This window comes from Setaria italica, chromosome IX (genome assembly GCF_000263155.2).
Source record: "Setaria italica strain Yugu1 chromosome IX, Setaria_italica_v2.0, whole genome shotgun sequence".
NCBI lineage: Eukaryota > Viridiplantae > Streptophyta > Magnoliopsida > Poales > Poaceae > Setaria > Setaria italica.
In genome coordinates, this window is record NC_028458.1 from 54,051,025 (window position 1) to 54,074,250 (window position 23,226).

At 47.7% G+C, this 23,226-nt stretch overlaps 2 protein-coding genes across 2 annotated transcripts; both read right to left on the reverse strand.

The window, feature by feature from the left end:
- Positions 1 to 7,491: 7,491 nt before the first annotated feature.
- Positions 7,492 to 11,258, reverse strand: LOC101770424 (polyamine oxidase). Its single transcript, XM_004985311.3, has 9 exons — positions 11,060 to 11,258; positions 10,663 to 10,915; positions 10,130 to 10,276; positions 9,754 to 10,009; positions 8,762 to 8,905; positions 8,260 to 8,667; positions 8,050 to 8,131; positions 7,845 to 7,954; positions 7,492 to 7,752 (listed from the first exon to the last, which is right to left on the reverse strand). The coding sequence occupies exons 1-9, from the start codon at positions 11,169 to 11,171 to the stop codon at positions 7,744 to 7,746; spliced, it is 1,521 nt and encodes a 506-aa protein (XP_004985368.1). The 5' UTR covers positions 11,172 to 11,258; the 3' UTR covers positions 7,492 to 7,743.
- A 5,296-nt stretch (positions 11,259 to 16,554) lies between these two features.
- On the reverse strand, positions 16,555 to 22,505 carry LOC101771622 (polyamine oxidase). Its single transcript, XM_004985315.3, has 9 exons — positions 22,336 to 22,505; positions 21,959 to 22,211; positions 21,609 to 21,755; positions 18,104 to 18,359; positions 17,884 to 18,027; positions 17,623 to 17,772; positions 17,241 to 17,498; positions 17,030 to 17,111; positions 16,555 to 16,922 (listed from the first exon to the last, which is right to left on the reverse strand). Exons 1-9 carry the CDS (start codon positions 22,451 to 22,453, stop codon positions 16,843 to 16,845), a joined length of 1,488 nt encoding a protein of 495 aa, XP_004985372.1. The 5' UTR covers positions 22,454 to 22,505; the 3' UTR covers positions 16,555 to 16,842.
- Positions 22,506 to 23,226: the final 721 nt, after the last annotated feature.

The window sequence follows — 23,226 nt, forward strand, 5'->3', positions numbered from 1 at the left end:
CAATCCAGTCCTCATCACCTCCGTTCCTCCCAGTCTCAGCCCAGTGCCGCCTCATACCGTATCGCAATTCGCAACGTATATCCATCACATAACCGCGCAGTGACCTCTGTTCATGTTCGTGCTAGACACGGTGCTGAAAAAAAAAAGGACAGGTGAATCCGTTCCCGTCCAGGGTAGTCTACTCTGCTGACGCGATCACGCGAGTTGGAATTCGAGACAGCCTCCACCACCAAGCTTGCTCATGTAAACACACGTACCGTACCCGGCCCGGCTGCTACAGGCGAGTTGCAACAAAAAATCAAGCGAATCAAGGGTGATCGATGGCCACTTATGCGCTGAAGCCGTGGATCGTCCAGTTCGGCGCCGGCGGCCTAGAGGTTCAATCTTTCGTGAGCCCGTTCGACGGGAGCTCGTACGAGGCGGAGATGCCTGCGGAACAGGGGAATCAGAGATGCCTCGGTCGGCACGGGGAGTGGCTGCTGAGGCGGGACGACGCCACCGCGGAGTGCTTCTTGCTGCACCTCACCTCGCAGCGCAGAGTTCATCTCCCCCGGCTGCTGGAGCCCCCGGACCCCGGCGAATCGTTTGCTCTCGCTCTCGCATCGAACTCGTCGGAGACGATAGCTCATCCGCCGGACTGCACCGTCGTGTTCAGCGTTCACGAGGACCGGTGGCTCCTCCATTGCCGCCCAGGCGACGAATGTTGGGGGAGGGTCTCGGTCTTCGAAGCAATGGACGACGACGATGGGCTCGATTTCCTCGACGGCACGTTCGTCGCGCACGGCGGGAGGGTATACGTGACAACTATGCGTGGTATCGTGGTCGTGCTCGACGCGACGTTTCCGGTCCCGCGCGTCGAGAGCTACAAGGCCACGCTGCCGCCAACTTGCCCTACGCAGCTGCGTACCACAAGTCACCTGCTGTTAGAATCAACCGGAGACATCTTCTGCGTGCGCCTGTACCCCTGCCCTATGGACGGCAGCGAAGGGTGGTGGACGTCGATATCCACGTCAAGCCGCGCTCCAAGGATACATGGGAGAGCGTCGACAACATTGGTGGCCGTGCAATTTTTATTGGAGGCCATAATTCTTCTCTGGTGTCAAATGCAGCTCAAGCTAAGCTGCAGCCCAACTGCATCCACGTCCTGGGGATGCCTCGTGATGGCGGCATTCCGCTGTATACCATCGTTTTGGATGACATGAGCATCAGGTGCAAGCTAATTCAGGGATTCTTTGATGCGGGAGGAGATGAAGCGTACTAGGCTGTCCCTATTTGGTAAGCACACCAGCATTTTCAGCACTTGTATATAAACTCCTATACTTGATCGAGCTATATAAGATACGTACGAAGTAGTAGTAACTTAATGAGCATGGCACGTTCAATTATATCGCGTGCGCTTTCCAGCTTTGAGCAGGAGTCGTCAAAAGACAATGCTGGCGCCGTCTCATGTGAGGTTAGTGGTACCAAACTAGTAGACGAAAAACAAGGGGGTCAGAAAGAGAGCGGAGATCATGTCTCGTCGACATCTCTTTGGTCCAGCCTCCCTAGAGACTTGTTGGAGCTGATCGTCCAAGAGGTCACCTTCATGGATTATTTGCGTCTCCCAGCTGTATGCAAAGGCTGGAGCGGCCTGACCCGCAGTACACCCATCCACGACGCCAAGTCACCACTGCTCTTGACCACACGGGCAAGGACACAGGGCAGGCTCGCCACCTTCAACCCTATGACCCGGAAGAAGTACGATCTGGGAATCTATGTCAGCTCCGGGGACCCAGAGCCGCAAGTCCTCCGCTGCTCCAAGCGTGGGTGGGTACTTGTAACTGAGGGCGAGGGCTATGTCTCCATGATGAATCCACTCAAAGGAGTCATCCTGTGTCTCCCGCCAATGGACAACGACTACTTCAGCGGCATAACCTTCATTTCCGAGCCTGGGTCCCCGGATTTCATGGTGGTTTGTGTCAGCGACTGGCGAGGCCTAGGAACCATGACAGTGAGGACATGGCGAAATGACGATGAAGACTGGACGGTGACAGAATCTGAATACCAAGTGCCGTTCCTCTTCCCCACGGCTTCCCATAACCCAGTTTTGTTTGACGGAGAGTTTTATTGCTTGGGAAGAGACGGCAGGCTTGGAGTGTTCAACCCAAACAAGATGACATGGAGGGTTTTGGCTAAGCCAGAGCCTCTCTACGATGCGACCAGCATGGACCAAAATGAGCAGCGCTATCTCGTGGTGTGGAAAGAACAGTTGATTGCTATTTTTACCGTACCTCACGGAGAACCTATGCGTACGTTCAGGCTCGACCGTTCACAGATGGCGTGGTCTGAGCTGGAAGATCTATCTGATGTCGTGCTCTTCATGGATAGCAGAAATGTTCTTGCCAGGCCGGCTACACGAGAGGATCTTGGAAACAGAATATATGTGCAGAGCTTCGCTGAAACTGATGGTGCCGCTACTGCAGTCTTCTACTCTGTGAAAAAACGTCAGTATTGTCCAGCGTCCTATGGCAACATAGAGCCCGTAAATTCCATCTGGTTTGAGCCGAATCTGTAATCCTTATAAAAATCAACACAACTTGCGTTCTATGATATGTATTTGCGCCATTGCTTCCTTTTAAGAACGCACGACTGTGGCCTTGCTTTGTTGAGGAAAATAGTATTGCTCTTTCTTTGTCAAACACAGATCTCGGTCGGCAGCGGCCATGCACACCTATACACCGGGGCACCGAGATATTCCTGTTTATTAAGTGCCTATGTTGATTTAATATTTATTGCGCTTCACACCTACTATGCGTTTTAAGTTTTTCTATACAATAGATACAATAATAAGCTTTATTTTTCTACCACATATAACAAAATAACTTGGGTACATGCTTCATTTGATATTTTCAAGTATGCCATGTTGGGAATAATAGTTAATTGATGATTGAAACACCCCTACAATACATAGTTTCACTTTTATGCCTCACGTGTACTATTAATTTTTTTGAAATTAAAGGTAGGAGCACTGCCATGTCATTTAAGAGCTCGTTTGGTATGGTTTAGGGAGATTTCGGCTTCGCAACTGTAGCAGGGGGAGCCGAAGCCGTGGGGAGCCACTTTTTTGCTTCATTGGCTTCACCTCCTTCCCCGTTCATTTTGAGGCCTAGGTATCTGTTCCAACTTTGTGCTGTTTAACCCCCTCGTTACCAAACCATTCATTGAACTCCCTTTGGTGATTTTACACAGCAGTTTTAGCCACACAAGCACGCTGAAGTGGAAAAAGTGGCTGACGTGGACTGGCTGATAAGTGAGCCCCACTTGTAAGTGAGAGCTCCACTCCATTCCTTCCCAACTCCAGCCGCCGGCCGCCGAGACAGGCTGCGCCCGCGCAGGCGGCAGACCATGAAGCTTGCTCGTTTTGTGGACTCTCAAGGTCCGCATACACCTGCCCCCTGCCACCGCCACGTCCCCGCACGTCCACCATTGCTATCCTCCGCCAGCTCCTTGCCGGCGGCGGCGCTGTTGAGCTACCGCCGCTGTCTTTACGAGTTTTGGACGCCGCCAATTCGCCATCGTGCGCCAGGTCGCCACCCAGATACCATGCTCCTTGCCTCCTCTCGAGGAGCTCGACGCTTCTACAGCCAGCATAGTCACTATAGGCCTCGGCCGACGGAGGCGGGCCAGCTTTAGCGAAGTCCGCGGCAATGAGTCAATGACGACCGCCAGCAGCCCTGCTGCACCTATGACTGCTCGGCACAGTCAGCGTGCTGGCAGTTGCAAGCATCACCCCTGGCCTCAGCCTACCTCCCTGCTACGACCGCATCTGCTCATCAGTTGCATGCCGCGCCGGAACACCAGCTAGCAGCTACCGTGCGGCTGCACCGTCGTTGGTGTCCCACCTAATTGAGCTACCATGGGAGGCACGCAAAGCTGCTAACATATCTACAATTTTCATATAAAGTTTATCTCCATTCAAGTTTATACGAAGGACTTATAATTTTTTTAAGATGTACCGCTCAGAGAAGGGAAATATGTCGATTCAACTGGTGGTAAGTAGGTCCAATGTAAATTCCATCATTTCAACCGGTTCAAACAGCTGTATGCGTATAGATTTGCAATTTATTTATTATAATATTTTTTTTTTGCAAAACACTAAAACAAAAAAAATTCTTCAGGAGAACATTAGCTTAATGGCAAGGGCTTGGGTATACACGACGAGAACGGCCCATAAAGCAGCCCAATTATCAAAGCCCAGGTTTGCCTGCTCACACGCGAGTAACTCGCAGAGGAAAAAACGAAGGGCGCCGCCGCCCTGCGCATCTCGCCACCATCCACCGCGCCGTCGGGTGACGCGGCTCGCTCGTCGTCGTTCAGCACCGCCGGGTGCCGCGCCTCACTCTTCGCTATCCCCGCTGCCCGATGCCGTCCCTTTCTCACCCGCATGGCCTGCGAACCCTGCCATCCGCCATCGCGGGGTTCTTCTGATGGGTCGCCGCCGCCGAGGGGTCCGGCCATGGCTACGGCTGGCAAAGGGGGTTTAGCCCGCGGCAACGCCATTGGACGGCTTGTGCTGCCGAGCCCACACAATCGCAGGAGGAAGGGCAGCCACCGCACACAACCTTCAGGATGAGGGCGACAGCAGCAAGCTGAATAAACCGAGCTTCAGATAGCAAGTGTTCAATTGAGTTGCAAAATTGATGTGAACTGAGATTGTGACTCAGTATTGAATGTGATCACTGAATGTATGTGTCAATTTGAACATGATTATTTTGTCAATTTGAGACTATGATGATTGTAATTTTGCCAATCTGTTAATATCAATTCAGTATGACAAAACAGATTGAGATTCAGGTGGCAGATCACTGGAAGCTAAACATATATGTATATTCATAGAACTAGAGCTCCCATGAATCTAGGATGCTTGCAAAATGGCAAAAGAGAACATATATGTCCACTACTCCACTCCGGAGCAGATCACTGATGTGGCAAAATGACTTGCACCAAAACCAGAATTGCTAAAATAAATCTCCAGTAAAAAGATCACCACTGATTGGTCCAGTCAAGAGTTGAGTGAAGCTTTTGAAGGCCATCTTCTCCTCAGAATTCTTCTCCTTATCCTTTTTTTTTTAAGGAACAGGAGGGGTGAACCCCCTACTGAAATAAATTAAAATGAAAGTAATAGTACAGACTGAGAGACCAAGTCAAACAGAAGAAAAGCAAAGCAAAACAAAGAAGATCCAGAGGAAGTAGAGCTAGGATACAAGAAGCATCCGAAGAAATTAAAGAGCATTAAGCCAATCTAGAATATCTTCCTGAAGTTGAGAGTTCACTTTGTGCTGAGCAACCGCGCGCAGTTCTATAGTGAAGTGTCTTTTGACCCCTTGGACGGAATGAGCTGAGTTGGAGAAGGTCCATTCATTTCTAGTTATCCAGATGCTCCAATTCATAAGAACGATAATTTCCATGAAGAAGCATGATCGGAGTCGTCTCCTGATGGCACTAAAAATAGAAAAAAGGCTCTCTCGTGGCGGCGTAGGTGATGCCAATGGTCGCCCAACAAGCTTTAGCAAAATTGCACTGGAGAAAGAGGTGTGATGCTGTTTCCCTTTTCTGAAGAATACACATTTCACAGGTAATGGATTCCAGATGCATGGACCTCCTGTTTAGAGTATCTCTTGTGTTAAGCCTATCTTTGATAAGCAACCAGAAAAAAACCTTATGCTTCTCCTGATGCTCAACAAGCCTATCTTCTCCTTATCCTTTACCGACAGTTCACCATCAAGGTCATCAGTAATTGGTCCCTGCAAAGAAAAATATTCAGAAGCATCATCACCTACTACTCGTTCTTGTACACCATCGTTACTTGTCTCTTCCCCAACCTGTTGAATCTTGCAAGAAAACAAAATAAAAGGGCTCAGATAAACATGGGATGAAAAATAATACAGTAGAATGGAATTGTTCTGTACATCGTACCATTTATTTTTTCCCTTGTGGTGTAGCTTTGTTTTTCTTCTTTTTCCTAGACTTGTGCTTCTCATCGAGCCACTTTGTTTTTTGTTTTGAACTTTTCGTTTGGACCTCCTTTTTCTTTAGGCGTGCATTAATCAAATCATTTGTTGGACTAGCATTTGTTGGAACTGTACTGTATATGGATCCTCAAGAATGCCTGTACATTCACTGATTTTGTCTTCAATTTGCTTACCAAGGATGTGAAGTGTTCTTTCTACTAACATGGTGCATTCAAGAAAGTTGGCTACTCGATGTGCTAAACTGAGAAATTTGTGGGACGTAGATACGAAGCGAAGCCTAGCATCCATCTTTGGATTCTCTATTATATTTCTTCCATGGTTATCTTGTATAGTTCCACTCCGTGCTTCCCGTACCCATTGCTTTAACACGTATTGTGGCGGTAGTGACTTGATATTCATCAAATCAAGAACTTTAAAAGCATGGCCACGCAATATCCCAATCCTATCAAATTGCCGGCAGCTGCAGCCAACAGTTTGCTCATATAGTCTTATCAGCTGGTTGTTGGGCCATCGTGCAGCTCTGCTCGTGTGCGCATTGGTTTTGTGACGCGCAAAGGAGTTGTGGGCCGTATGCGAGCCGTGCGATGCATAGTTATCTCTTCATCCAGAACATTACCCATTCTACGGCTTTGTGAAACAAGTGATGGAAGCCAGGGGCAGAGAGAGACTAAAGGTAGAAGACGAATGGAAGAATCCCTCCTAACATTTGTTTTCTACATCCGGCACTAATGGAAGCGGATGCTAACAGTTAAATGATAGCTTGATGCAGTCGGTCGCTATCTTTTTAGTATGAATTGTACATATATCTGTTTTGTTGCTAAATGTATGTGTTTTTTCCTGATGACAGTAGTCCCCCCCCCCCTGAATTGTACATATTTCTTTTTAGTTTATTTATCTTTTTAGCTTAAAGAGTTTTTTTTTTCCAAATGACAGTCTAATAATAATTTCTTAAGGCATGGATCTCCTCTGCAAGGCACGAGTCTCTGAAGTCTGAACACTTTGTTTATTTGTTCTAAACTTTGTTCATGTTTTCTGGTTAACAATGGAGGTGAAATTGTCCAAGTCCTCATCGCACATCATTAAAATGCGATTGATGTGCAGTGACGCATCTTAAATTTGGTTTACGAAGTAGCTAGGCCCATGGTAAGTGATTTTATTATCCCTTGGGTTGATATAGTTAGGTCCGGGGTTCTAGTGGCGGCCAGGGGTTATCGCAGTGCTGTTAGGTTGGCTGCTTGCAGCGGATCGTAGCGGCTGGCATTGCTCGGCAACTGTCAGTATGGCGTGGGACTGCATCGGAGAACGACGCTTGCAGCAACGGTACCGTGAGATGACTAGGCTTGCGAAGAAAAGATATAGCTAGGCCCATTGTTTATGATCGTCCTCTGATCAGTGATATTGAACCAAAATGATTGAGGTATTTCCAATGCGCATATGAAACGTGCAGAAGGACGCTGAGTGGTGTACTGATGTGCAGCCGTAAAAAAAACAGCAAACCGGAGTAGTGTCTGTGCTTTTATTAGAATTAGACCGGCAGAAAATACATCACACGGATATATGCTCCAGCGGAGCTGCGCAAGCATCCGAGAACACTAGACGACAGAAACACATGAAGAACCGACTGTGCAACCTGAAAAAGCCATCCGAAGTAACCATGGCATCTCGATCAGCAGTTTATTCCCCTGGTGAGCTAATGCGGTGCCCGTAGCGAGGCACGTCGAGTCATCACCACTCATTTAGCCTGTGAAATTTTTTGCGCTGTCAGTCAGGTGGTCGTCGTGCCGACACCAATACAAAGAACTGTCGATCCTGCTACAATTAGTTTAATTTTACCTCTGCAACCTGGCCGTTTACCTCTGCAGCTTGGTCCTCATACTTGCCACGGACCTTGTACTCCTCGTTCTTGAAGATGCGATTGATCAGGATATCTGCAGAGTCGATACCTGAAAACATCTCTCTCAACGCATAAGCAGCTTGCAACTTTGCATCAGAAAACAACATCGTATATACTCAAGATACGAGGCCAAAGACTCGAGACCTGCAAGGTATGCTCCGTGGACGTAGCCGTTGTAGCGCTCGCTGGTGTGCTCACCGGTGAAGTAAACCCTCCCAACCGGCGCCTTCAATTTTTGTCACCACAGAAATAGTACATGCATGCAAAAAAATTAACACAGCACGGTTAATTACTAACCCGATTTGATGCGCCAGGTAATTAACAAACTGATGGATGAGGTTTTATTTACAATACCCTGAGCTGGTCGTATTCATAGCGGTTGACGCCGATGGGCCAGTTGGAGTAGGATCCCTTGAAGAAGCGGTTGGACCACCAGCGCGGGACGTAGATGTCGGTGGCGTTGGGGACATCGACGTCGGGGAACATCTTCCGCAGCACCGCCACGGCCTCCGCCTTGGTGACGTCGTCGGGCTGCTGCTCGATCCGCCGGGACTCGTCGTCGGTGACCGTGACCAGGAGCACGGGTACGCCCGGGTACTCCCGCTCGAACGACTGCCACATGCCGTAGTAGCCGCGGCGCCGGCTGGCGTACACGAAGAACTGCTTGCCGTCGCCCACGGGCCAGAACCGCCGGGGGAACTTGAGGAAGATCTTGGTGTACACCGCCATGTCGAACCGGTAGATCGAGAAGATCTTCCAGAACTGGTTTAGTTTATTTCAGAACAGATTTAATGGCGGGATATATAGATGACACATATGATTGGAATCATATTATGCAGCTAGTACTGGAACTGACAGGCAGCTGGGGCTTGAACTGTATGAGGTCGCTCTGCAGGACGCCCAGGCTGGTGGAGACGACGACGAAGTCCGCGGCGTACGACGAGCCGTCCTCCGTCTTCACCACCACGCCGCGGTTGTTGTAGGCGATCTGTCGCACCACCTGCACATCATAATGTACATGCATGTGTGCACCACACGTTATTAATATACCATATACGGAGCTTAATTAAACGTGTTACTGGTATTTTTGAATTTTGAGCGGAAAGGCCAGCTTAAGAAGCAAACGACCTGCAGCTTTTCCCATCAAGTTTAGGTAAATGTCGCTTCATTTAATTTGCGTGTACCGAGCCGCGCTTCTGTTTTTGATGTCTCCGACACGTTTGTTCCAGAGCTTTAGGTACCGTTTGCATCCACGGTAGTCAGTTAAAAATTAGCCCAGATGATTCAAACAATCAGATTAAAGGTGGGCTAAAAATTAGACAACTTCTTACTAAACTTTTCATTAGCCCTCCAAACCCAGCTAATTTTAGACATGAATGATATATCAAAAATACCCTCTCACTATAACCTTACGTACCTTTTGATCCTACCCTTACTTAAGGATAGAATAGATTTTACTAATAAATGGGCTAAAAATTAAATCCTGCTCCAAACAAGACAATGAAGTTTAGACGTGTAAATTTTAGTCGAGGCTAAATTTTAGTTTTAGTCCATCCAAGCGGACCTTAATAACAATGCAAGAATAGCAACCTACCGAGTGGGCCTCCATCCTGAAACCACATACTTGTGCGTATTATATTGTGGTTGAGTTTCTGTACTGTATCTCTCTGGAGCATCTCTATCTTTTTTTTTTCTTCAGTTTTTAAATGATTGTCGTTTCCAGATAGCGATATACTCGGACCAATCTCATCCCAGTCGTATTGTTCGTACGTTCTCAATCAATTTGGTTCTGTCCGATCTCGTTTTATTTGTTGCGTGTAATAATTTCCACGTACACAGTATAGATACCTTGTTGAGCAGGACCCTGCGGTCGGAGATCTTGCCGTTGGCGTTGGTGGAGAGGTAGGAGCTGCCGATGTAGTGTATGATGGACTCGAACCCCCTCTGGTCGGCGACGAAGTTGGAGTCCTCGCCGAAGTCGGCGTTGGTGGGCGTCGGCTCCGTGTTCTGCAGGCTGGTCACGCGCGGCGGCTCCGCGAACTCGTAGTCGAACTTGTAGTAGTCCAGCGCCATGTCCACCGGCGTCGACGGCCCGTTCGGCTGGCTGCACATGCACACCGACGACGATGGATCGTCGTCGATCGATCATTTCGTTCATCGGCGACGCACGGCACGCAACGCGATCAGATTCAGATCAAGGTAGACGACGAGACGAAGGACGTACTGGTTGAACAGGCGTTGCATGGCTAGGATGGAGATGTCGTCGCGGCCGCTGGGGTCCATCATCTTGGTGAGGTTGGCGCCCAGATCTTCCACCTCGTCGGCACGGTCCATTCTCTTCTGCACGTAGTCCTTGTCGTAGAGCCCACCGCTGCGCAAAGGATAGATGATGAGAACATAAAACATGTTGTTAGCTAGCTAGGATTCAGCAAAAACGTGCGCAAGAAAATCAATCAAATACTGATCGATGCATGCTTTCGTATTTCTTTAAGGCACCGTTACTATTAGTTAATTCTTTCTCCATCTCTGTTGCATGTAATTCTGATCAGTCTTCTTCGAGGACAATGGAACGTGGTTCAAAATGTCTTGGTCATCATTGTACGTACCATACATATAGATGAAGGTTTAGCATCAGTCGCTGCCTCGCTGATGGCTCTTACTGTTCTATATATGCAGATAGATCTCCTAAATTAGTTAAGCTCTATTGTTCATCGATCCATCAGTTTAAGTCACGTTCTTATATTACTACGCACGTACTTCTCCCTGTAGAAGTTGCCGACGACGCTGTCGAAGTCGGAGTAGAAGTTCCTGAGCTTGAGCGTGTCGTTGACGATGGGCAGGATGGGGTTGACCCTTTCGCCGCCGATGCCCTCCACCCAGTTAGCCCCGATCTCCACGTTGAGGCCGCCGAAGTTGTGCTTGTGCATCCGCCCGCCCACGCGCTCCGTCGCCTCCAGGAACAGCAGCTCCCGGACACCCGACTCCCACAGCCGCTTCCCCGCCGAGATCCCTGCACGCAATGCAATGTTACGTTCAGCTGTGTCACGAGATCGAGTGCATGCGATCGCGAGCCAGCCAGTAGCATAGCATCTCGATCTCTCGAAGATGAAGCCATGAACACAAGTACTATGCGCGTGCATGGTCAGTTAGTTACCGGACATGCCGGCGCCGACGATGATGACCCTTGGCCCGTAGGCGTCGGCGAGGGAGGCGTACTGTGCTGCGACCAGCACCGCCGCTAGAGCAATCACTACGGAGGGCTTCATCTTTCCTCCCTCTTCCGATCCTCTACTGCACGCAACTCTGGTAGTTTTTTTTTTTTTGATAAACGCAACTCTGGTAGTTTGCAACTCAGTGTGCGGGTCCTTATAAACGCGGAGATGGTTGCACGATTATAGGCGCGTGCACGTAGCTGGTTGGTGGATATTTTCTCCGGAATTTTTCAGAGAATAATAAAATGTGTGTGCTCAATTTATTTGCGAAAACATGCATGTAGGGCCTACGTACTCAACAAAGCCATAAATTTGATCATATCCTACCACTGCACCAAAGCATGATGGGAGCTAGTAATGTGACACAATGCCGTGGAACTGTTAAATGAGCACCGTGTTGTGAGTTGTGACACAATGCATGCATGGTGTTTACAAAAGGTAGTATATCACATCATACACAGAGAGAAAGCCCAAAGAGTAGAACGTTACAGATATAAATTTGTGGTTTTTTAAAGGGTTTCTTGTATTCATTAGTATAGGAATTTTTTCTGCGAAGACATTAGTATAGGAAAATAAAGTGTAGTAGAGTACAAAGTTCTTCGGGAAAAAAGAACAACACATTATTAAGCCTCTTTTGGTAGGGCTTCATGAGTGGCTTCTGCACCGGCTTCTCAAGAAGCCCTGCCAAATGCTCCCGTGCAAAACGGCTCGCGTGCGAAAGTCCCTAGAAGCTACATCAAGTTTTCTACTGCGTGGGAGAAGTCAAAAAAAGTGGCTTTTACTGGCTCATCCATCTCCACAAACGCAAAAAGACCTATGTGCCCTTGTCCTGTCATCAAAATTACAAATATTTTGCCACTGGGCGGCGCTGCACAGCAACGCGGGGGTGCAGCAGCAATGGTGGCTCTGGCAGCTTGAGCCTCGGTGCCGCTGGTGTAGGCCGGAACGGGGCGGTCCGGTGTGGGGCGGAGCTAGCTTGGGGCAGAGGGTGGCGAGGATCAGTACTAGCGGCGGGACATGGCCGGCGAGGGCCGGGGCTGGCGGCGGCGTGGGTGAGGGGAGGTGTGGGGCAGGTCGGTACCAACAGCGCGGCAGGAGCCGGTGAGGGGCGGGATGGCCAGCGGCGAGGCAAGAGCAGGCGAGGGGCGGGATGGCTAGCGGTGAGGTAGGAGCCGGCAGTGCCGCGAGCGACGAGGTGCGGCAGAGCCGGCGAGGGTCGGTGGAAAACCGCCGACAGGGTGGCCGCCCAGTTCACTCCAGTGGCGCATGGCCCAGCAAAGGCCGGTGAGGTGCAGGCCCGGCAGCGCAGGTCGGACAAGCACCACGGGGTGGAGGTAGTGCCAGGCCGAGCTGAATGGATAAGGAAGAAGAGAAGGAAGAGATAGGAATGGAAGAGGAAAAGAAGAATTGAAGAAAAAGAAAAGGGAAAAATATATTGGAAGAAATAATAAAATCACATTATTAATAAAGCCACACATAAAACTCATATGTGCAAGCAACGATATATATATATATATATATATATATATATATATATATATATATATATAGGCAAGGGCACAATGGACAATGACATCTTCTGTATATTCTAAAAAAGCTAGGAGAAGTTGTTTGGCCAAACGTTTTCCTATAAAATAAGCCAGAGCCAGAAAAAACTATTTTTTCAGATGAGCTAGAGCTAGAACTATTTTTTCACGAGCTAAAGCCGTGCTAAACGGGCCCTAAAAATATGCATAGAATTCCTGCAGCTTATTAATTCTTCAATGATCGCGCCACACCATCCGAAAGAAACCACCATATATCGTCAATTCTGGACCAATCACAGAAAAAGAGAAGCAGCCAGAGTTGTTCTCAACTCTCATCCTTGCACATGAGTACATGACCAACATGGTTACTAGAAACCAGGGGAGAGGAACAGGATCGGAGGGCCACCACCTCGACGCCATCGATCAGAAACCAAAACCAAAACAACTAGAACCTAAACAACACCACTAGATGGTGAACCGTGGCTGCGCAATCCCTACAAAATTAGTCCTGAAGACCTGAAGTTCTCATGTAATGTCAAAAGAATGAGTAACGTGCGAGTTGGGATAAATCTTTCATGCATGCAAACTCTTGTGGATCTCTATTTTGGAACGTCGGATCTGGGAGAAGGTGATGACTCCTATCACTTGTGGATCTTTGACACCCCATGCTCTCATATCTCTTTGATGCACGGTGTGGCCAAGGTGATCCTGGAATGCAGCTGACAAGGATTTTAATTTCCAAGGCTCCATCTCCTGACAAGGAATGCAGCTGGAGTGAGTGGTAACATGGTAATACACGGCATAGATTACTGTATCTATCAGTCGGTGCACTGGCCCCAGCTAACGTGTACGTCGTCCTCTTAAATCTGCCCCTGCTTCTGCAATCTTCTATGCGTATTTGGTGCAACTCGAAGATTTTAATTTTGTGGGCACAATTATAGCATCATTCAACTACCAAGGCAGCATCCTTCATCGGCAAATTATAGCATCATGCTGATCCACATTATTAGAGATGGTTACCTCAATAAGTAAAGTAAAGACACAGATACTCACATATTCTATGTTCAGATATGGATAGCCGGAATAATGCCAGATAGCCACCTCTCAAGTTTGATCAATCGGTTCTGAAGGATAATGCGTGACACACGTTGCATGTTTTAGCCGTTTGTCATCTTGCACAAGTAGTACCCTGCATTTGCACCGATTCCATTTTCATCGATCGTGCATGCCTGTCCAAGGCAGAGAAAGCAACTCCAGTGGAAATCGCTAGGCAGAGCTCCGGGTCCGGGCCGGACGGAAAGAGATTGCGCGACGCACGGCCTGGTTCTGGAGGCGCGGCGTAAAAGGAGAAGGTTCCGTGCGCGCCGCGCCACGTCATCGTTTCCATCCATGCTGCTGTCGCCTATATTTGTTGGGCTTGAGCTGTCGGTGCATGGATCGATTGGGTTGGGACAGCGGGGATCCACGGGATCGTAAGATGGGGCCATGCAAATTAATTGGTTCGCATGGTTTCCTTGTCACAAATTGAATTTCTGGTTGGACAGACAATCATGCAAAACATTATTTCGCTGGAAAAAGACATGAATATATAAGCATGTGCTCGAATTAAAATCGCGCAATATTTTTGCTGTAATTTTAAGAGGAAGTGGTCAGGCATGAAAGTGAGCTGGTGTTATGAATTTGGCGCCCCTCTCCTATTATCTATTTGCATGATGCTATGAACCTACTATTGTGAAAGAAAATGACTGACCTCGTGAACGGAGCGTAGCTCGGTCGGTTAGGTTTTTTATGATGGAACATGTCCATCCGGGTCCAGAGTCATAGACTTAGTATTGGCATATTTAATTTAGGAATAAATAGTATTATTCTTTTTTGGTAGGCTATGTGCCTATCGATAGCGAAGACATCGAGACACTTGTGCTGACTTCATCAATACCAAAATACATAGATCTAGTCCATCAAAGATGTTTATAAGAGAGTGCGTATGCGAGCAATGCTAGTTCATGACATTGAATTGGACAACCCACGGCTTCGTGATGAATTTCAGCAGGCCTTCTAGTGGCTCGGGTTTTTTTTCCCGAAAAACTAGTAGGAACACTGCCATATGTCCAAAGTTGTGAGGTTGACTCCCTTGGGATGAGTAGGAACGAGCTTAAATTAAATGTCTTGCGGGGTTAGGTTTACCAAGTAAACATGTTGGGTGGGGTTAGAATAGGTTATCCCGTTGTGGGTTCGTGTAGGTTTACCCCGTGATTCATCCTTGGATTGCTGCTCAATTCTCTTGGATACTGCGTTTGTTCTGATAGTTCAAGCACTACTTCAAGTCTTGAAAAAAAGAAGCAGTGCTAATATTGCCATCAGAAACGGTGTGGTTGTTGTAGGCGATCTGTCGCACCACCTGCACATCATAATATACATGCATGTGTGCACCACAAGTTATTAATATACTATATACGGAGCTTAATTAAACGTGTTACTGGTATTTTTGAATTTTGAGCGGAAAGGCTAGCTTAAGAAGCAAACGACCTGCGGCTTTTCCCATCAAGTTTAGGTAAATATCGCTTCATTTAATTTGTGTGTACCGAGCCGCACTTCTATTTTTGTCTCCGACACGTTGTTCCAGAGCTTTAGGTACGGTTTGCATTCAGGGTAGTCAATTAAAAATTAGCTCCTGATAATCCAAACAATCGGGTTAAAGGTGGGCTAAAAATTAGACAACTTCTAATTAAACTTTTCATTAACCCTCCAAACCCAGCTAATTTTAGACATGAATGACAAAAGATCAAAAATACCCTCTCACTAAAACCGTACGTTTGATTCTACACTTCCTAAGGATAGAATACATTTTACCAATAAATGGGCTAAAAATTAGATCCAGCTTCAAACACGACAGTAAAGTTTAGATGACGTCTAAATTTTACGGTGTGGTAAACAGTGAAGAAACGGTGTGGTTGTGCTCCTCCAAACAACCTGCTGAGGTTCATGTCAGCCACATCTATTATAGTTTGCTCTAACTAATAATTCCTGCTAGCAATCGGATGTTGTACTCTGAATGCCTAAATGGGCCGTGCTATCAGATTATTACTCCAGTGTTGTCTGTTGATATATATCATTGCAGATTCTGCAACTTGTTTACCACCGGTGAATCATTCTTCAAAGGAACTAACTGAGTCAGAAGATTGTTGGGAGTTTGTTGGAACGTTTCAGAGACTGAAATCTTCCCTTCTAGTCCTGCGGAACTTGCTCGCGTAAGATATAATTTATATCCAAACTAATGCAATTTTTCTCATACAGATACTGCTAATCTGTCACGGTTCTCGAATGGTTGGAGCTTGGAAAAAAAAATCAAATTTCCGAAATTTGTGTTTATCTGCGGGGCCTGATAAATTTTGTTTACCGAAATTTTATACACTGAATCTGTCTAATATGTTAAACTTGTGATATATTCTCATATATTTCTTTGGTATTGTAACAAAATTATGATTAGTGACCCTTTTTCTAGCGAAATTGTGCAAAATAGAAAAAAAATTGCTACGTTGAATTTGACCAAACAAAACTTGACATTGACTATAACTAAATTGATACGGCGAATACAACGCTCTTCTTTGCAGCACCGGCGAATCATACAACGCTCAAAAAACACTGCTCACAATTTTATATCGTCATTTGAATGCTCTAAAATTCTTTGGAATTTTACTATGATTTGGATGGTTGATTTTAACTTCATCCTTGGACTTAAAAAATCTACAAAGATCCACACTTGACAAACACATTATTCCCAATAATTATGTTATCACTGGATCGCCAAAATCACAAATAACGATCTAGAGGGTCATTTCCTTTACACTGTGTTGCCGACAGGCCGGTCAGAGGCCTCAAGCCCTCAACAGTCAGCACCAACCGGCAGCATGTGACAATAAAACTTTCCCTAGTGAAATTGCATATGCGGCACAAAGTTTTATTCAACATCCCTCCTCAAAAGAAGTTTTATTTAAGAGAAAATGCAACATTACAATCCGCAACAGAATAGAGCAACACAAGAGTACTTATTATATTACTTAAGCGTGGAAGAATCACTTAACCATAAACCTTAGATGATGGTAGACCACACCAGCGCGCGCTTAATACGAAGAAGCCGCCTTATTTCTCTTTCGCCGTTGCAGTACGATCGATCGGCCTCTATTTGCATTGGTTGGAACCTAGTCATACTTGCCCTGAACATGGTACTTGCACATCTTCTTCTGGGCGCAGTTGATCAGAATTTCTGCAGAGTCAATTCCTGACAACACGACGAAAATTGACATTGCAAATGCAAAACTTATCAGAAGAAACCCTGCTGGCAAGCTCAAGAACAGGCAAATGAAGACCTCGTGGGTGCACATATACCTGCAAGATAAGCGCCATGGACATAGCCATTGTAGTGCTCGCTTGTGTGCTCACCAGTGAAGTAAACCCTCCCAACCGGCGCCTAGAGTGCATAGAAAATAACCGATGTTGGATAAAACATTGCATGCATGTGTTAGATTATTCACACAATCGCAAAATCACGTACACTAGTAAGATATATGAGATCACAAAAGGATTCGCAGGTACGTACCCTGAGCTGGTCATATTCGTAGCGGCTCACACCAATTGGCCAGTTGGAGAAGGTGCCCTTGTAGAACCTGTCGGACCACCATCTCGGGACAAGGATGTCGGTCGCATCAGGGACGTCCTTGCCAGGGAACATCTTCCTCAGCACCTCCATGATCTCTGCCTTGGTCTGGTTGTCCGACTGCTGCTCAATACGCCTAGACTCCTCGTCAGTCACGGTGACAAGGAGGACGTTGGCATCAGGGTACTGCTTCTCAAACTCCTGAAAATTTTGACTCAAAATGTTTAGTTACGTGGCATTCATAATTCCACTTAGTTACTGCTGCTAATAAGCTAGTACGGGCTAATATTACCAGTTAGGCAGTTATAAAGTTTGGCGTGTGTACCTGCCATACTACGTAGTAACCTCTCCTGCTGCTCGCATAAAGGAAGAACTCCCTCCCTTTCCCTTCAGGCCAGAACTTCTTGGGGAACTTGACGAATATCTTGGTGTACACGGCCATGTCGAATTTGTAGATCGCCACAACCTTCCATGCCTGATTCGATGTATGGAAAGAGTGAGATGATTGTGATGACGAAGGCTAATATAATTAACTGGCTAATGGAACTGATTAAATGTAACATGGCATGAAGGGGCCGGAACTGACAGGTAGCTGAGGCTTGAACTGAATGAGGTCACTCTGCAGGACTCCTAAGCTTGCAGAAACCATGACATAGTCTGCTTGGTAGACCGAGTTGTCCTCCGTCTTCACGGTGACCCCATTCGGGGAGTAGGAGATCTCACGAACCACCTACGCATGTACAAATCCAAACTCATGACATGCTCACGTACACATGATTTTGAGATCTCGCGTTACTGTCATTTACCTTGTTGAGCTTTAACCGGGGATCGACGATTTTGCCAGACTTGTCGGTCTTGAGGTACTGGCCGGCGAGGTGGTAGACGACGGACTCGTAGCCCCGCTGGTCGGCGACGAAGTAGGTGTCGTCTCCGAAGTCGCTGAACGTCGGGAGAGGAACGCAGTTCTGCATGCTGCTCACGCGCGGCGGCTCCGCGAGCTCGTAGTCGAACTTGTAGTAGTCCAGCGCCATGTCCACCGGCATCTCCGGCCCATTCGGCTGGCTGAACATTTTGCACGCGCTTGATCAATTAATGTGTTTGTAGTAAGAGGCCCGGAAACCTAACGGGGCCATAACATGCAGCAAATTGTTGTTACAAAAACATCAGCACTACTTCTGGGCCTTCAAAGCGGGATTCCAACACAAGCCGCTTTCTACTAAATTCCTCGGAGAAAACTTCCTAAATGCCGTTCCACCGAGAAAGGTGAGACCTCCATCCTCATGTAAGATCTATCCGTGTTCTAGTAGTGTTTTGCGGTTTGGCACATTTCGGACCCTTTGGGAGGGCTCTAGCTCCACTCTTTGGACGGCTCCTGCTACCAAATGGGAAGGGAGCAAACAGCTTCGGCAAAGAAGCTCCTGAATCCCTGGTGAGAGGGGCCATTTAATAAAAAACGCCTCATTGATTGGCTTTGTAGCCCTTGGGTTGGGTCCGCCAGTGAAGCGAGGCGGCCGGAGGTGGGGGCGGCGGAGGAAGCCAGCAGCGGGAAGCGGAGCCAGCAGTGGGAAGCGGGCAGAGGCAGCGGCGGCGGGGGCGTGGCCGCCAGTGGGAGGAGGGAGGAGGGGATGGAGGCGGATGGTGACGGCGACGCGGGGGGTGGGGGGGGGGGGGGCGGACAGCGGCGCGGGGGGGCCAGGGCCGTGGACCGATGGCGGCGTGGCGGGCTGATGGTGGTGGGCCGGCCCACGGGCAGTGGGTGACCGTGGTGTGCGGTGCCCCCGAAAATAACGGGAGCAGAACGTGGATAAGGAAGAAAGAGTGGGCAAGAAAGAGAGGAAAAAACAACCCGGAGGAAAAAAAAAGTAGAATGAACATTTGACTTTTTCCATCCATTTAAAGAAAAGTCGTTGTAACAAATATTTTTCCAACCAGATAAGTTAGAGAGAAAAAATCGCTCTAACAAAAAAGCCACAGTCAAAGCCGGTTCAGCTATAGCCTACCAAATGAGCCCTCATTTAAAAATACAAGCAAGTTGTGGTTAATGTCTATTTTTAAGTTATGGTTAATGTCTATCGCTACCTCTTATTTCACTAGTAGAGCTGGAACTGAATCTGAATCAAAATAAGGTTAACAAATTTTACAATTTGGACACCCATGACTCATCACAAAGAGATATAGCTCAAAATGTGAGATCTTGTTATGTGACGCATCACTCGTGTGAGGAGCAATCCATTAGCCACCAACTAGAGTGCCCATTCTAGGACGATGTCTTGCCTAAATGGCTAAACGTGGCCGCTGATGGCATGGTAGCAATCAAGAGGCAGTCGGTTGGCAAGGCACGTTAATAGGTGCAACCAGATGCCGGGACAATTTTTTTATTATTATACCAGGCGCATTTGTTTTTGTGCTGAAGCCATAAATCAAAATGCAATAAATATACACCTTTTTCATAATGCGGTACTACACAAACTGCTACTGGTAATATATATGGGAATTGCTGTTTTATTTGGTACTCCCCCGTTCCAAATGTAGGTTATTTTAGCTTTTCTAGGTGCATAGTTTTGTTATGCACTAAGATATAATGTATGTCTAAATGTATAATAATATCTATGAATCTAAAAAAATCAAACGACCTGTAATTTGGACCGGAAGGAGTAGTATAGATGAGAATTGTCACTTTATCTTGCAAGTAATCAACTAATCTCCACCATATGTTTCCAACGATTCGAATGGCTGCTGGAGGTGGACCAGCCAACAGTACAAAAAATAGCCATAGCTAGCATGCATGGTCGATTTGGCTTACCCTGAAGTGTGTCCAATTCTCTGCATCTCGATTCGGCTTCAGGGCCTGCGCTGGGCCCCTAAATGGGAGGGGCATCTAATCAGCAACTACTAGCCAAGACTTTCACATTTTTGCTAAAGCCCACAGGACCGCGTGAGTACAAACGTGATTCACGCGATGCACGCACGCGACACGATCGACTGCCGGCGCCTTGGTGATTAGCGCGAGCCATGAGGCCCGAGGCCACATCGCCGCCGTCGCGAGTTGCTGTCTTGCGTCCTGGGCTGCCGCAGGCTGCAAACTCAGCGAGTGTGCATACGGCATATTCTTATCTTAAATGGATAAATCTTAAACCGGCGAGTCCTATCATTATTTGTGGGTCATGCCGTATTATCTAATTTATTTTTAAAGCTATGTATTCCTACCCTCAAATGTCTTTTTTTTAATCCAATGAGACGTTTAACCGCTTTATTTTTTTTTCCTACAAGAGCCTCATGTCGTTGAACAATCCATTCATATAACATCGTATTTTTGAAACAGAAAGGGGTTATTGTGGTTGGAACCTAAAATAGGGTCTTCAATTCAACGGAGAAGTGCTACACGTGTTGGATCTTCCCTATGGAATGCGCAAGTTCTCGAGAAAAGCACGGAGGCATCCTAATTTCAACTTTACCCTATTTGGATCTACCCATCTCAAATTTAGCTGACTAAAATTTAGTATCTTTTGTTTTAACTAGCTAAAGGTTAGCTAGATAAATTTTAGCTAGGTGTGTTGGACCCACCAGCTAAATGATGGTTGAGGAGTTATTTGTATATCTTACCCCTCCCACCTCTCATCGATCTTCTCTCTTATCCTCCTCCCTCCTCCCACAAGCAGGCGGTGAGCAGGGGGAGCACGCCAGGCGAGCGTCAGATTGGCGGGCTGGCGGCATGCCGAAGCAGGGCAAACCGCGCGGTAGTGGGGCTGGTGCGTCGGCGAGCCGCGGCCAAACCTGCGCAGACGAAGCGGTAGCAGGCACGCCGACGTGCTGCGACCGGGCAAGCAACGATAGAGTGGGGGCTGACGCGGCGGAGCGGGCAAGCGGGAGCTGGGGGCCGTGGCCGGAGCTTCTCCGCGTGCACTCCCAAGCTTCTCGGTACACAACGACCCCGATGATGGAGCCTGCGAGGGAGTGGCGGGACAGGCGGTGGGAGAGGATCTTCCCAAGGAAGGTGGAGGAGCAGTTCGGTCTTTTATCGCTTTAGCTGAGTTTAATTGGGTTCAACCAGTTAAAGAAATTTTTAGCCAGCTAAAACTTTAGCTAGGTCTTGCTTGGATCCATAGCAACTAAATTTAACCAGCTAAAATTTAAATGGTGGATCTAAACAGGACCTATAGGACCTATATACATATAGGTATACCCTATCTTTTTCAAGATTGTTAGAAGTAGAACAACACTGAAATGAATGCAATATTCTTTTACAGCACAAACGTTTATTTAGAACAGAGAGGAGATGAATTAAGGATAATAATCCGTTTATGTACGTACTGATCGTAGAGTCGCTGCATGGCAAGGATAGACATGTCGTTGCTGCCACTAGCTGGCAACGTGCCGGAGAGTTTCTTCCCACTCTCTTCTGCCTTATCCGCCTGGTCAAGTCTTTTCTGAACGTAATCTTGGTCATAGAGGCCACCACTGCCAGCAAAATATACAAAATAACATGGTAATGTTAATTTGGACAACAATATGCATGCTAACATATATGTATATATAAGAGTATAATTAACGTCTAATAATTCTGATTGGTGCAATTTTTTCCGTTCACATGCGCCTGATTAGTTTAATTATACATATTGGTTTAGCATAAGCCTTTTCCAGTTCACTCATCGACGGCGTACTTCTCCTTGTAGACGTTTTGGGCGAGGTAGTCAAAGTCGGAGCGGAAGTTCCTGAGCTTGAGGGTGGAGTTGACGATGGGCCAGATGGGGTTCATCTTGCCGCCATTCACGCCCTCCACCCAGTTGGCGCCGACCTCGACGTTGATGCCGGCGAAGTTCTGCTTGTGCATCCGCCCGCCGACGTGGTCCGTCGCCTCCAGAATCAGCAAGTCCGTTATCCCAGCTTCCGACAGCCTCTTCCCCGCCGAGATCCCTGCATGCATTGACAAACCAAAGCTAAAAGTCATGTATAATAATAACGGTGCATGAGCGCGCATCCTCTGTGTACTATACACGCGCAGAGATGAAGGATTTGGTATGGATAATGGCATGTTTACCCGACATGCCGGCGCCGACAATGATGACCCGGGGGCCGGCGGCGGTGGCGAGGAAAGCATACTGTGCCAGGCTCAGTACTGCAAGCACGAGAGCAATTGTTGCCGTGGAGGGAATCATCTCTTCCGATAACTCTTTGGATGCGTACAGGATGAGAAGTGGCGCTCACACTTCACACACTGCGTGCTTATATAGAAATAATACTACACTATTTGGTGGGTCCCCATATATAGTATGTAAATAAAACGGGTGAGGCCCTACAATAAGTCGTGCCGAAAAACTAAAGTCATTCTGCCCTCGTCTCTCCTCTCCAGGAAGGATGGCGCTCCCGTCTTGTGAGCGCCTGGGCGACGATCGACGAGCCGGACCTCCCCGACCTCACCGCCGTCGACCCTGCCCAGTGATAGACAGCCAAAACACACCACCATCACCACATCCTGATGCTCCTCCACCAGCGCCACATGCTCAGCCCCGTCTTGGGGCCCGGAGAGGTGGCGGCGCGCCGCCGAGGAACGCAGCCCCGACCACGCCTGGAGAACAACTTCGAGCTCGTTTCCTTCATGACTTCCACGCCACCGTCATCCCAAGTGAAATCGCACCCACCCCTCCCGTCTCCATCTGGATCACCCCTACAACCATTGCTCCGCACTACGGTTCCTCTTTCGTGCAGTACATGCTCAATTTCCTCCTCACCGTTCATCGGGTCGCCTGTACGTCATGCGCATTCGGTCTAGGGTTTTTCGTGTGTCTGTGTCCTGTCGGAATGTGGCAAACGCTCTCCCCGTTCAGAGTCCTCTGTGCATGGGCGCCTCTAAGCTTTGGTTTCACCTGTCCATGCGATGGCGGAAAGGGCCACCGGAGCGTTAGAGGACGGGATCATGGGCCCTCACCAA

What these genes read in the sequence shown, in the direction of transcription:
- LOC101771622 (XM_004985315.3), bottom strand. Translation starts at nt 22,453, where the DNA reads ATGATTCCCTCCACGGCAACAATTGCTCTCGTGCTTGCAGTACTGAGC. An exon ending in TGTCGGCGCCGGCATGTCGG is followed by an intron (nt 22,212 to 22,335) that starts GTAAACATGCCA and finishes CAATGCATGCAG; the next exon opens with GGATCTCGGCGGGGAAGAGG. An exon ending in CAAAACGTCTACAAGGAGAA is followed by an intron (nt 21,756 to 21,958) that starts GTACGCCGTCGA and finishes TTTTGCTGGCAG; the next exon opens with TGGTGGCCTCTATGACCAAG.
- LOC101770424 (XM_004985311.3), bottom strand. Translation starts at nt 11,171, where the DNA reads ATGAAGCCCTCCGTAGTGATTGCTCTAGCGGCGGTGCTGGTCGCAGCA. An exon ending in AGTTCAAGCCCCAGCTGCCT is followed by an intron (nt 8,668 to 8,761) that starts GTCAGTTCCAGT and finishes AAACTAAACCAG; the next exon opens with TTCTGGAAGATCTTCTCGAT. An exon ending in CCACGGAGCATACCTTGCAG is followed by an intron (nt 7,955 to 8,049) that starts GTCTCGAGTCTT and finishes AGATGTTTTCAG; the next exon opens with GTATCGACTCTGCAGATATC.